This window comes from Urocampus carinirostris, chromosome 16, assembly GCF_059441175.1.
Source record: "Urocampus carinirostris isolate Australia breed hairy pipefish chromosome 16, RoL_Ucar_1.0, whole genome shotgun sequence".
Lineage (NCBI taxonomy): Eukaryota > Metazoa > Chordata > Actinopteri > Syngnathiformes > Syngnathidae > Urocampus > Urocampus carinirostris.
This window is the reverse complement of record NC_142364.1, coordinates 20,340,410-20,355,426: the sequence shown is the minus strand read 5'-3', so window position 1 is coordinate 20,355,426 and position 15,017 is coordinate 20,340,410. Positions and strand designations below refer to the sequence as shown.

General features: G+C 38.2%; 1 protein-coding gene across 1 annotated transcript in view; it reads right to left on the bottom strand.

Annotated features, from left to right (window-relative positions):
• Window positions 1–15,017, bottom strand: part of hcn1 (hyperpolarization activated cyclic nucleotide-gated potassium channel 1) — a 143,663-nt gene that overhangs the window by 115,528 nt on the left and 13,118 nt on the right. The window contains exon 2 of the mRNA XM_088355698.1: window positions 11,248–11,671. Within this exon, the coding sequence (XP_088211824.1) occupies window positions 11,248–11,671 (424 nt within the window). The remainder of the gene's footprint in view (window positions 1–11,247; window positions 11,672–15,017) is intronic.

Below are 15,017 nucleotides of genomic sequence, written 5' to 3'. Positions count from 1 at the left end.
ATTTTAGTTGAGAGCAATTCGAGGCCATCTCCCAGCAATTTCTTGGAATTATGAAATGGCGTTTTAAATACCAGTCTTGCTGACTCGATGCAAGCTCAATTTAGCTTGAATCTGTGTTTTTTTTTTTTTGCTGCGAAATCCCAAATGATGACTGCCTTGTACTTTCACAACTCAGTTTAGAGCCGATTTTATGTTTTCCGTGCACCAACAACACGCTGAGTCATGGTAGGATCAGCATCTTCAGCGGTGTGTTTATATAAGCATGTTTTAGAGAAGACAGTTACAAAATACTTCAGTGGAGGGCAAACTTAGTCACTCTAATACAGTTAGGAGTCATTTAGATACTCGGCCCAGCTGGCTCACATTTTCCTTCTTGCGGATCAATTGACCGAGCCGAATTAAATCTCTTGAATAAGAGCCGAGGATCGGCATTACCTTCGTCCAACAAAGGCTATTAGAACATGCTGCTACGACGCGATCTCAATCCTAATCTGTAACAGAGCCATCAAACTGTCAACAAAAAGTAATCCACATTGTCTGGAAACTACGTGAGAACACTACACGGCTATTCTACACTGCTGTGTTTACAGTCGCCACCAGTGGGTGGGAATCATTAAAGGGTAAAAGGAAGGGGAAAAAACGCGTGTCATGTAGTGCGGGCATTAACTATGGCTAAGTAATTACATCATTGTGAGGGATTACAGTAATGACAGCATGCAGCGGTGATAGAATGTCAAACGGAAGGACTGTATATCGTGGAAATCAACTTGTGAAATGCTAACTTGGTTGCATGCATGCCGAGCCAAAGAAATATACATTTTTAAATGCATTCGGACAATCAGTAAAGATTTGTCTACCGAGTTAAGATTATTCGTTATAGTCTCTACATTGTTCTAAGTGGTGTTCTGATTTACTTTTGGGAGGGAGGCCTTGAGTCTTATCAAACCACTTGCAGGATTCAGTCTGGATGAAGGACTAGTGTGAAGCTTGGGAATTCTCCACTAACCTCTGTGGTTTGCCCCTTTTCTATACTAGTGAAACCATTACAGCCTTTTTTTCTGTATTCATGAGTTTATAACATTCTGGTTTATTTATTGTATGTGTTTTATTGTAACAAAAATCTCAAACTGCTTACTCCAACGTTTAAACTATGTAGCTATATGTTAAGCATTTACACCAAAACCTTGGAGTTAATGTGAAAAATGTACAATTGTCCTAATTGCTCAATCAGTGTCTCCCTTTTAAGACTGTATAAACTATGAGGATAATGTAGTCATGTTACATTTTCACAGTATTGTTAAAATTATAAGTAGTGCACTGTCAACCACACAGAAATTATGAAAATATTCTGACTAAATATGCTCGAAAGAAATCCCTGGACTTGTACATCAGTATTATTGCCCTAAAGGTGGGCTGTGTGGTTTAAGGTGTACTAAAATAGTTAAAATTAGAATATTTTCTCTATTAAGTAGGTACTAACATTGCCCAACTTAGTTCAAAGAGACTTTACAATGTCTTTTTTCCACAACCCTCATCTGCTTTAATTGTACTTTTATCATAAACCTTCGGGACACGCAACACATTAGGAAGCAGTAAAGAGAGGGAGTGTATAAGAGGGTTGCAAAGTGATTTCATGCTGATCATCACAGGTTTTTGTTAGTGTAGCTTGAAAAGGAGGCGGTGTCGGGGGAGAAGGAAATAGCAAAGCGGATGGTCTACTGTTACAGCTAAGCTATGTAACAACCCTCAAAAGCTACCCCTGAGGAGCCTGTATCTCACCAACGTCAAATCCATTACCCATGAAACGGATGATCTGAAGCTACAACTTGTGGGGAACCAGGTTCTTTCATGACGGTTGTATTTGAATCATGTTGGAAAACTGGCTAATCCAAGGTTACCCAAAGCTAGCATGCAGTTAGCTAGACGCTTTTTAAATTGTTTTCTTGCAATGAAAGGAGAAGCCCTAGATAGTGAGATACTGTTGTACTTTTTGTATAATGACAATAAAAAACATTCATTCAACTGCAGTCCTATACTCTCAGTCAGTAAGTATGTCATCTAGAAGTAAGTTTGACCCTTGGGGGCATTTTATAAGGGGGTGTCAAAGCTGATTTTTTACGTTCCATCAGAGGTTCTGGTCCTCATTTAAGGCGATGATCGAGAGATTACTGTATTAGTATAATAAAAATTTCCTATGGTTTGTTTAAAACAATACTTCTTATATCTGTGGTCAGTCACAATTTGGAAATAAATACTGTTTTATTGCCAATATTACAAAGGATTTAACAAATATTTTGTAGCAAACTACAAGCTGACAGCTTGAGCCTGGATCAGGAAAAAAATGCTCCAGCTTTTCCCTATGGGGCAACTTTGCTGCCACCAGCCCAACCTGAGTCCATGCAGCTGAGCTGGGATTTGACAGCAGGGCTGATGCTGCTTGCTACTGCTGTTGGGGGTTGTGAGATTTGTCATCAGTATCATTGCCTCTTCTGCAATTACATTTGGAAATTATTCACCTCTCATACCCTGAAAAGGCAACCAAGGACAGCCATTTTTCGCTATCTGACGTCACTGTGGAGTGAGCGAGGTAGGTCATTGAGATAATTGGAATTTTGAGGCAACAACATGCCCTTGAAACATCAGAATTGTTGCTTGGTATGTCTTTTGTTAGGAAGAAAATTATGTATATGATCTTAGGCGAAGTAACATCCTCATAACTAGACTGTTCAGTTCAGGGTTTGTACACCTTTTCCATGGGCAAATTCAATCGCTTTTAAAGAATTTCACAGCCTATTTTCCAATTTCTCCAGTACCATTAAAATAAGAAACCGGGTGTGAATCATGTTTTTTTGCAGAGCCACAAATATATCTGCAATTTTTTAATCTTTAGCAAGATATATGATTTTTAGGTCTTGATTAAATTGAAAATATATTTGTGAATCAAAACAATACGTGTTTGATTGAGACAAATCTATCTTCATATAGATGTTGGGCAAAATGACGGCAATATGTAGCTTATATTTTCAGTTCCTGGAAGTTCTTCCCATTACAATTCACCACTGGGAAACGCTACCTTCATTTTTTTCATGGCCCTACATAAATGTCCATAATTGATATGTACTGTAATCCTTGCATCCACTCACTTCCTAGTTCGTGTGTAAAAACACTGTACTGTATCTCCAGCGAGCTAAAAACTTTGACATTTTTATTGATTAATATCTCGTACATCCATTCAGTATGGTTGGTGAGGAGTGTAAAGGAGAGGTGAGACGTTTCTTTTGAAATGAAAGTGGAATAAGGAAGCTTGATGCGGTTGAGAAAACGGTCAGAAGGGTTTTTTTCGGACACTTTTTACCACGGAGGAGGACCTCTTGAAGCGCATCTTCCAAAAGTAAGTTAAACTTAACTTTGTTTATCTTTAGAGAGCAAATTATTTTATGTAATGTTTATTTTTTATGTATCTGTGTATCTATTTTTGTCATTTTTGAATTGTTGCCTGAATGGATGAAATATGCCAAAATAACCAAACAAAACAAAAAAAAAACAATTACTTGAAAAAAATAAAGATAGGCCTTCTCTTTTTCTCTCATGTATTGCAGATGGATTGGATTCGAGACTATATCAGTAAATACAAAGAAAATAAAGATAATAACTTTTTTCCTCCTGGCCCTTCAGGCAATTTTTTTTTACCCAATGCGGCCTGTGACTCAAAACGTTTGCTCACCCCTTCTATGTACAATATTTCCGCTATCTGGTATTTTAAATTTAAATATCACCTGAATCAACACTTACAGAGAAAATGATACAATGAATACAGAGCTGAATTGTGTCATAGATTTCACTTTTTGGTGACATCAGGCTAATTAATAAAGGTTAAAATTATCTGATTTACCAGCTAGAATTATCTAGTGACTACAATCTATAGCAATGTTAACCAGTTTTGTTTATTTTTAGGACTCGGCTAAACCAAAACGCAAATCCAATTTTTAAAAATAATAAGGCAAAGTTTGAACTGTACCATGAAACTAATAATGTTTAGTGCTTTTACAAACGTCTTTTTTTTGCAATGGCATGTCCTCGAAACAAGCTATTACAACGCTAATATTTTCATTTTTCTTTTTCTGAGAATATCATTGTATTTGAAAACAAGTCAGTTTTTGAAAAAAAAAAAAAAAAAAAAACAAAACTATTTGTCAGGCTGCCAGTTGTCCGCTTGACCTTGGTGTTTTTACACATTATGCTAGCTAAACTGCACGTGGTATCGATAGCATTTTAGAAAGAGATGCTAACTAAATTAAAGGAGGCGCAAAGCGACGTCAGACTCAATAGGAGTCTCTTCACTAACTCAGGTTACTGCTTTCAGGATTTGGTGTTAGCTTTGAGTCACTTTCCTTCACAAAAGGCATATGAACTTGAGTGGAAGGCAAGTGCAGCGTTTCATCCCCATGAGCCGAGCATGACTCACCTAAGGTGTTCTGTTACGAAACACTGTTCAAATATGTCCTTTGAGGCCACCGTACCACACTTGAAGTCTAGTTGAACTTAACAAAATCTTCGTTGTTAAAATTATTTTCTCTATCTTTCTCTTTTTTTATAATCCGTGTTTGTTTTGCTCGGCGTGCCAAGTGAGCAGTCAAGCGCTCCGCACGACCTTCTCTCCGTAAGCTGCAATTTCCCTGAGCGCTGCGCATCGTCATAATTACGTGCAAACAAACAAATGAATGATTGAGCTCACATGCATGTGCACGGCAGTGTTCCACCCGCTAGCACAAGACCACCGGCTCTACACTGCTTGGAAACGACAGGCGTGAGTAACTATTGTTCTGGGAGGCGTTGGTTGCGAATAACTGAATAATGAAGCTCATCATCAGGCTAACGACTTTACTGAAATTGGTTTGGTATTTAACACAATGAGTTACTGCATTAAAGATACAGTATGGGACATTACAACATGAAAATTCCAGTTCTGCACTTCTGCAAATTGTGGAAAATCAAAAAAGATTTGAAAGTCACTTGTGGGGTTTGTGCCGATGACTAAATAACTGGATAAGCACACCTGCAGTTATTTACCAGTTGCTTTTAATGACAGCATGGACAGATTCCTAGCGTCGGATCATTGATGTTAACGCCTAACCATGCTGCTTCTCGTAGCCCTTGACGCCTGCATTGTGACCTAGTACAGTAATGCTTTATATACATATCCAGCCTCGAGTTTTTGGACTGTGTTTGTGTTGCCCATTTCCCCCCTCCTCTCTGTGCGGTGGGCTTTTTAGTATTTCCATTGATCTGAGTAAAACTGTCAACTCGACTCGTGCATTCATGTTTGGATCCTGTATGCAAATTATAACACTGACTGTCAGCTTGCTAATTCAACCACTAACAATATTATCTCACTATTGCCCTCTGCCACGAGGCAATATAATTGTGTGCCTCTCGCTGCAGTCACACAGTAAAGTAATATTACTACCGTATTTATTAATGCATACCGAACGTTTTTTCACCCCAAAATATAATTCAGAGTTTGGGTGCGCATTATACATGAGGGTTTACAGTAGTATATTACCGTATTCGTGCAATGATTGATCAGTGGAAAATATCACTCACCATAATCGCTAAACATTGGAAGCAAAGGGAATTGAACCCATGTCTGTCATGATTACTCATTACATTCACCTGTGCTCGCTCGTTTGGTGCCAGCTGCTGCTGGTTACCTGATTGGTTTCCCGTCTTACTTAAGCTCAGTCCTTTCACTCTCCTGTTGTCAGTCCGTCGGCAAACCTCACAAGGTAAGCATTTTTGACTCTGACTCCCAACGGTCACGTTTCTTCCACTCGCCCGTTCCTGATTTCCCCGTTTGTCTCCTGCTACGACCCGTTTTTTGACCTCGACCACGTTTTTACCTCCCGTCCCGGCTAACGACACGGTTTTTGACCCCGACCACGTTCTGATCTCCCGTCCTGGCAACGACCTGTTTTTCCGTCTAACTACGCTACGATCTCCCTTTCTGGGAGATTCACTTCCGCATTTGGAACACGTTCCAATCACGTGAGCGGCTTGTTTCCAACGTCCAGCGAGCACCAGATCGCCGGCGGTGCCTTTCCTCTGTATTTCAAAAAACTTGCGAGTAACGTTACGCATCTGGGTCCTACTTCTCTTCTGGTCGTGACAATGTCACTGTGGTGAAAGTGCCAAATTCTAACCAGTAGACCATGTGTGACATAGACAACAAATGAAAAGGGAATTGATTTTTACTCATTAAATGTCTTTTTTACTTACGAGACGAATGTTGGAAAATGGAAAGAACAGAAAGTAATCCTGAAAGATATAATAAACGCCAAAAAAAAAAACACTACAAAGGAAACAACTCTTTGGCGTATGTGACAATGAATTGGACATTGAAGGACGTTAAATAGTTGGTATTGTGGTCATTGTTTATGATGTCAATAAATTATTTAAATCATGGCTTCATTGAAGCTGAAAAAAGTGAAACAAAAGTTGATACCGATTTTTTTATTTTAAAAAATAGTAGTGCGTGTTATAAACAAATAAATACGGAACTTGCATTAATAATATTCATAATGTAATGATAATATTCGCCGTTTTTGGAAAAGAAAATCCAAAAATTAGGAAGATAAGTGACAAAAAAGTGACAAAAAAACGCTATCAAGTATGATTTACTATAAATTGTATATTTCCATGATAACAGATGACTGCACATCACTGGGTTACAATTAGAGGTAAGATCGACTCTAAAAAGTCCAGCCTCACCCGGGCCCACGGGTATTAAAGCCCGATCCAGCTCGAGGCCGACAAATTAACTTTGAATTGAGGTACCAAACCCGAAGCAAACCCGAAATTTCATATTTCATTAGTAAGGATACGGGAGGAGGTGAAGGGATTTTGGCCAACTGAGTTTCGGGTTGGGCTTGTTCTAGGATCGGGTTTAAGATTTGACCTCTGGTTACAGTCATGTGACACTGCCACATTGCAAAAGGCAGTGTGTTTCATCTGTGTTCTGACCGAGTGAAGTACTTGATGAGGCAGATGGAGCAAAGTGGTGGTGACAAAGTGAGGAAGGGGTTAGCGGGGAAGGACTGTGACGTACATGTCAGATGATGACTTATCGTCCACTTCAGATTAGCCGAAATGAACCGATTGCGTTTGACCACAGACCGTGAATGTGTTTGTTTATCTCGCAATTGGTGAATTTGACCTAACTCTGGATGACATCTTGGAATTTTTCCACTCCAGGCAATCACACCAGCGCTTGCGTATGTGCTGGATCAGTTTTTGTGTCGGCTTACAGGATGTGGGCTTGCCGATGACACCTTAACACCTCTGTTTTATTATTAGCAGCATTTTTTCATTACTGAGCGTTGAAACAACACTTGTGGTAATAAGATTCATTCATTCCTTGGTGAATTAAGACGGCTCCATGTTTGTGGTTGTGGTCTTTATCACCTCGCTATCCTCCCACAGACTCATAGTGGCTCATCTGGAATGCTAATCAGCTTCCCACATAGCCAGCATGCCCGGAACATGGCAACAGCATGCCAAAACTATGATCTATCAACTGTATATACCCCAAGTCATCTTTTAATAATTTTGTATACTGTGTGTTGCTCTATAATATCTTATTTAGTGGATACGGAATAGCTAGCGCCTTTGTTTGCTCTAATATACCCATAAATCTATTGCATTGATATTCAGTACCATATACATTAGACCCTGTTTAACACTATTTTTAGTGCACAGAAAAATTACAAAACTACACTCTTACCAGCACGTTGCATAACTATGCTGAGGCCATGACTGTATACTACATTGATACATAGTACACAGTGCTGTGCGGGTAGGTCCATACCTGGTGAGGCACAGTCAAATTTACAAATAAATTAACCTACTTCTTATTCATGATTTGATTGGCAGAGCAAGAAAACAAAATATAAACTTTAGCATAGAAAAATAAGTTTATTGTTTTCAGCAATTTTGAAAAATAAAATTAATTGTGAGGTTAAATAAGAAATAACTTTTACAATGAACCAACATAACCATTTGATATGTTTCTAATGTTATACTTTCATGATGACTGGTGATGCACAGCTTCCCCTGCCTCCCTCAAATCATATCTAAAAAGAACACATGTAAAATTATGAAATTTTGGCCATCACGTGTCCTCTTTATGGACTTATAGTTAAGAAAATATAATTATAAAAATCATTAACTTAATTGGCAGTAAGGCGGCGAAGTGGTTAGCGCGTGTGTGGCACAGTTCTGAGGTCATTAGATCGAACCTTCCTGTGTGGAGTTTGCATGTTCTCCCCGTGCTTATGTGGGTTTCCTCCGGGCACTCCGGTGTCCTCCCACGTTCCAAAAACATGCATGTCAGGTGAATTGGCTGACCCAACATTGTCCCTAGGTGTGAATAAGTGAGTGAGTTGTCTGTCTCTGTGTGCCCTGCTACTGGCTGGCAACCAATTCAATGCCAGGGCAACCATACTTCGGAGAATAGTGCCAGATTGCAACACCATGACGTGTGTTTTTGTCATTATACCAATGTGATTTGACGTGGCCCTACAATATGCTTATATGAGCACTTTCAGACCTTATTTGCCGGCAGCTAATGTACTTCATACAGAGCTGCTTTGTCGCAACTATATTCAATTTTCAGTTACATAACATGAAAATCACAATGTGACCCCAAAAAGTAATTGACTTGAAGAACAAAACCCAGACTGCCAACTGTAATGTGACTCACCCAAAAAAACAGCTTTTGTAGATCACAATCTTGTTAAAGTCAACAATTCAATACTGTCAGACCACTCATCCTGCATACGATAAATAAATCTAAAATCTGCCCACATCCGATCCTTCCTTTAAGTGATATATTCCACACCAAACATGGTGGCCAATAAATCGTGGAAATGGGCTGCCTTGCTAGCTTTCTGAGTTTTTTCTACTTCATTGGTCTGTGTCACAGGAGCTTGAAATTAAGATCACGGACCACTACTTTTATCCACGCAGACTAATATAGGAATGACTTTTGAGCTTTGAAAAAGGAAACTGACTTTATACCACAGTTATTTTGTACCTTTAGATTGAAATAATTTAAACTCTTGGATTAATTGCACATTTCAAGCAACGGTAAGAAACAAAAAGGCATGGAGAATAAGGCGTGAATAAAAATAAAGAATAAAACAGTGATTGGCAACCCAAAATGTTAAAAGAGCCATATTCGACAAAAACACACATGTTTGGAGCAGCAAAAAATGAAAAGCCTTATAAAGTAGGGAACACATGCCGTATACATGTACAGTATACAGAGACCCCTCGCTACTTTAAGCTATTGTTATTACGGGCTCATTCCTTTCTGGATTTTAATATGAATTGTCTTTGTTGTCATTGATTGTCTCGTGTATTGCAAAATGTGCTATGAGGGCTCTCTGTTTTGGGTGGGTGTGACCGTCTGTTTGCACGGCGGTGATAGGCTCGAGTACGCTGCCAGTCAAACAGCCGGCGTGGGCCTGCGCAGTCTACATCTCCGGATCAAAATAAACTCGGCGCACGGTTATAGCTACAGCTAACTTTTGTTGGCTCGTTCCGTTGAAAAGAAACTCATCAATTATATCGGACTCTTAACAAAAGTCAGAAGATTGCAAAGAAATGCTGATCACCAGCGGTTGCTTCGTGGGATTATTATCATGTTCCAGAAGCGACTCGGGCAGCGTCTAGAAGAGGGCAAAAGTGATGCTGTTGGTGTGGCCTACTGCTAACGGCTAGGCTAACAACTCTCCGAAGCCACCGCTATGGACCCTGTATCTTGACAATGCCAGGTCCATTAGCCATGAAATGGATGACTTGGAGCCTCAACTGGTGGGAAACCGCGGTCTTATTTTAATGATAGCGGGGATCTGTCTTCATTTGAGGACACACTCTCTAATTTGCTCTCTTACACAGAAAGGACAAACCCCCCAATTTACTTTTTTATAATGACAATAAAACCAAGGGTCTAAGCGTTCCGAATTCCACCTGGTTGTTGGAGGGTGATGAAGCCCGGACCACACTGGGTTTGGACGGGGCATGCCCGTTAATGTAAGTGAAGGCTCGAATCTCATACCTGAAGCTGTGTATGCTTTTGACGAATGTCCTCCAATTTTGCTTTAATATACCATTCATTCAACTGCTATTAGGTGTTGTGTTTTATTATTTGTAGATCTATGATTGTTTATATGGTTCTGCTTCGAGTTATCTACGTCACATGTTTTTTAGATCGTGTGACCTTTTAATATAGTGATTACAAAGATCAGCACATATCTACTATGCACCAAAATCGTGAATGATGTCTGCTTCACATGAAAAGTAAGCCCTATATCTCGTAATGACAGAGCCAGGGCAATCCTACTGTGGGAAATAATGCCAGATTGCAACACTAGGGTGTCATTTTGTGTTGTTTTCACGAATGGTTGACACAGTAATGGGCCAAACTGCATTTGACCGTTATCGTTCCTCAAGGATTAAAGGAAACTCAAGCCACCTGACATTTAAACTGATGATGCAATGCTTTTCAATTCGGATGTATACATTGAAGACTTGATTTGTGGGTGAAAAATAACTGTAAACTGTAAAAAAAAACTGTAAACATTAAACAAGTACTGTTGAACCTCTCGTTTTGCTCCTGTTATGTATTATATGAAAAATGTTGGCAAAAAACATGGACTCATTTCTCTTGAAAGGCATCATAAATACTTCACCACAGTGTTTTCTATTTTGAGCACTGGTAGTTGCTGGAGGGAGTCGAAATTAAAGTGGGACTTTAGTTGTCTCTGGCATTATTATTATTTAATGTATTCTATGAAATCATCAAACATCACAGAGTAAAATAGAATGGAATGAATAATTTGCTTTTGTCCGAAGACCAGGTTTCACAGCTTCGTTGAATTTTGTCTTAACCTACACGATCTGGCTCTCACTAAAAAGAAATTCAAAATATTTTATGTCATGGCTCTTTAAGTCAAAAACTGGTATAGAGAAATACAACTTCTAAACTGCCATGATCCACATCTTTATTTGGTATTCTTGGACTACTCTGTGTGGGAAAAAAATGTCAATGATATTTGACTATGTATACTGTAGTATGTTTCTATTATGAAAAACAGCTCCAACATATCTACTGCCAAAACGCATCACCGAGTCTTGGCAATATTTTATCAGCCATCTACACACAAACCCCCCAGAACTCATACCCACCTCCTCCCACTGATGTATATATCGGATGAGTCGTGACAGCCTCAATAGCCGCAGCAGGCTGAGGATCTTGGTGAAACGCACAATGCGTAGGGCTCTCGCCGTCTTGTACACCTCTGAATCGAAGCCTTTCTCCACGATCAAAAAGATATAATCCACCGGTATGGACGACAGGAAGTCCACCACGAACCAGCTCTTCAGGTAGTTCATCTTAATGACTTTGGGGTCCAGGATTATCTCGGAGCTCTCCTCATTGACGATGCCCGTCCTGAAGTTCATGACCAAGTCCACCAGGAAGATGGTGTCTGAGGCCACATTGAACACCAGCCAGGTGGTGGTGGTCTGCTCTGAGAAGAAGGTTATTCCCACAGGAATGATGATTAGATTTCCCATCATCATGATGAGCATTATCAAGTCCCAATAGAACCTGTGGAGATGGGCACACGGCACACATGTTAGCATCTGAAGTCAATTTGAACAATGAACTAAATACTGCGTTGGGGGGGAAGAAGTCAGACGTATGTATGTGTGTATATATATATATATATATATATATATATATATATATATATATATATATATATATATATATATATATATATATATACGGGTCACGGATCCCATATAGGGACACCACTTGTCTTGGGTAAGCATGACACAAAATGCAAAAAAATCAACTCAATGTTCTGTCTTACTATTTTAAACTAAAATAACTTTCTGTGATGCATTGAACAGTGAACATTTTTAACATATATTTATTTAATTAAATATATACGTCTACAGCAGATTTGCCACGAAACACTTCCTTATATTGAACCCAAGGCATCTAAACTGAGAGGTGGATGTGATGATCATATAATTAGATTTGCCCTATTTTCCGGACTATAAGGTTATTAGGTTACACGGTTGATTATAAAGTGCGCCCTTTAAATTATTCATTTTTGTGATGCTTTCATATACAGTGTAAGGCACACGAAGTAAAAAGTACAATAAGAGCGGGGTTGCATTAGAAAAAGTGTAAAAAAAAAAATCATAGAACATATATTTTAAGAATTATCATCCACGACCAAAGTGAAGGTGGTGACAATGTACTTGTTTGGGATCTAAGTATGTATATCTGTCTGTTTGTGTGTATGCCCATCCGAGAAAAGGGAGGAGTTTAGATATGACTGCCATCTTTCACGGGAAGTCAGGTAGGTTACCCTTGATGTGAAAAAATGGCACCCAAAAAAGCTGACTCAGCACTTTTGGTTTTGTTGACTCAGCGTTTTTCTCAAAAATGACATTCCACTCTCCCAGGCCAGAACAACATTGAATATCAACACCATCTTTGCAGGCAGGGTGAAAATTGACAAAAAGAGGCTGACTTGGGATTATTGGTAAAACTGACTAATCAGCTTTCCCAGAAAGACATTCTGCTCTCCCAGTCCAATAAAGGGAAATGCCACCCAAAAATGATTTCGTATCATACGCAGCCATTCTACTTTCAGAACTAAATTAGGTTGATTAATTCATAAATGTTTACCGTATTTAGATGCATTTTATTGGAACTATGCATTTCCGATTTAATTTACTGCATGTCTGGTCAATACAGGGCACTGGATTATAAGTGGTACTTTCAAATTATAGTCCGGAAAATACAGTATTTTTATTTTTGTCACTCAGCATAAAACATATACACCATGTATTAGTTTTCACAGAATTAGAAAAATTATCACATCAGATATAAGAAAGACCAGTAAAAAAACAAAAAATTTTACTGCAAGTAAGCCAGTTAGCCACATGCTGACAGCGAAACCTTTATTAGAGGTTAAAGTCATTCAACGATGGTCTGAACATAGTTCTTAATCTAATAATGTATTTACATCAAGTTTTTGTTAATTCAAAAGATTCCTCCACAATATTATGTTATAATGGGCTATTTGAGCGTGGGAATTGGGGGGGTGATGGCATCCATATTGCCCAGGCTTCAACAAATGATCAATAACGGCTTTGCTTCAGAAAAAAGGTGAACCTTGATTGGTTGTTTGCTGAGCACCAGGCAACATCATCATCGACAAACTTACAAAATTGCAGCCCCGGAAAAGGACGAAAAAGGGTGTATTTTGCTTCATAAGTACTAGTTTACCAAATATATATTCCTATTGTTTAGATGAGTGCTGGCTCCCAAAATATCAATTTGTTTTTTTCCAAAAAAACTTTATTATTTCTACTTTTAGTGCATTATTATTCTGTATACAATAGTTATTTTACTTATTCAGTTATACTTAAAGGAACAGTGTGTGTTAATTGACCAATGGATGCCACCGTATTGTGTAGTGCAACCGAAAACGTGTGTTAAAAAGCACAAGAAGGAATGTTTTCTTCTCAAATCTCTGACAAGCCTTTGGCAAACTTTCAGGGTTTTTTTGAGTCCTCTGGTAGCAGCAATATGGCGGATAAATAAGTCAGCTCCTTATAAAAGAGACTTATATTATGTAAAAATTATATATTAAAGAAAAAAGGAAATTTCTTAAACTACATGTAATTTATTAACTGCATGTTTGTATGACAGTTTTTTTTCCCCTTTAAAATAAAGATTAAATATATATTTTAACGAATTAAGTTTTTTTACTACTATGATGTGCTAAATAATACACAATGTCCCTTTAAGTATATTTCATCAACCTGTCCACCAGAGCTGCTTTTTAATCACAACCAAATAAATAAAATTTTCTGCCAAAATAACCAATCACATTTAGAACGTTTTCTGTCTTAATATTACATAACAGCTTTTACCCCAGCTCTTGCCAAAAGTCATTAGCGAAAATCAGGACAAGACATATAGAAAACAGATTGATTACATAACAGTCAACTGTCTTTATACTTAATGATGCAAACATTTCATGCGCACTTAATAAAAATGTCATGAGAGAAACACATTGAAACTCAAAGTGATCCCGCTTATATCAACCATTATTGCTTTTCTTTTTCAAATTTAACAGCAAGTGTAAGGATATCTAAGGGGATTCAGCGAACATAATAACCACTCGGTCACCTTGCCACATCTATATGAACAGGACAGCAAAAAATCCCAATCCCCACATGTGCCCTTAGCATACAATCATAAGAGCTATTATAGCACATGTGTCAACTCATTGCCTGCGAGACAATACTGAGAAGCGCAAGGGAAAAACGAGCCCCATCAAAAACCTGCAGTTTTAAATAGTGGTAAACGCAAAAAGCCAGGCGTCACTCGCAAAGCATCTGCTGTAGCTGTATTTTCTTACTACAATTAATCAACCAGAGAACATTAAGCAAACCCATTGTTAGTTTACTTAAAACGAGTTTAAGGCAATACAATTAATTTCATTTTTTGTTTAAATAGCACCAGGGTGTATTTGCAAAAGCTTAAAGAAGTTTTAGCTCCTTTCTATAATAAATATGAAATCTAACAACTAAGTCGCAGATTTCAGGTAAACATTTTCATAAAAAATTAAATTACATTAAATTAAATCATTAAATCGATCATTTAAACTTGTGTTTGGATGCTATTTTCATCACTCTCCAGTCTGCATCAGTTTCCCTGGGTTCCAAAAATTGTAATGGGAAGTAAATTGTTTTTACACGTTTTTTACAAATTCACACTTGATAAACACTCAAAAAGGTTAAATCTTGGTGTAGGAAAAAATATTGAGGATTAAAAACACTCTATAATCGTTTTACAATCAAATCTTACATCTCTGAATTATGATGTAATTGTGAGCCTCCAAAAAGACCCCCAGCCCTCCAGC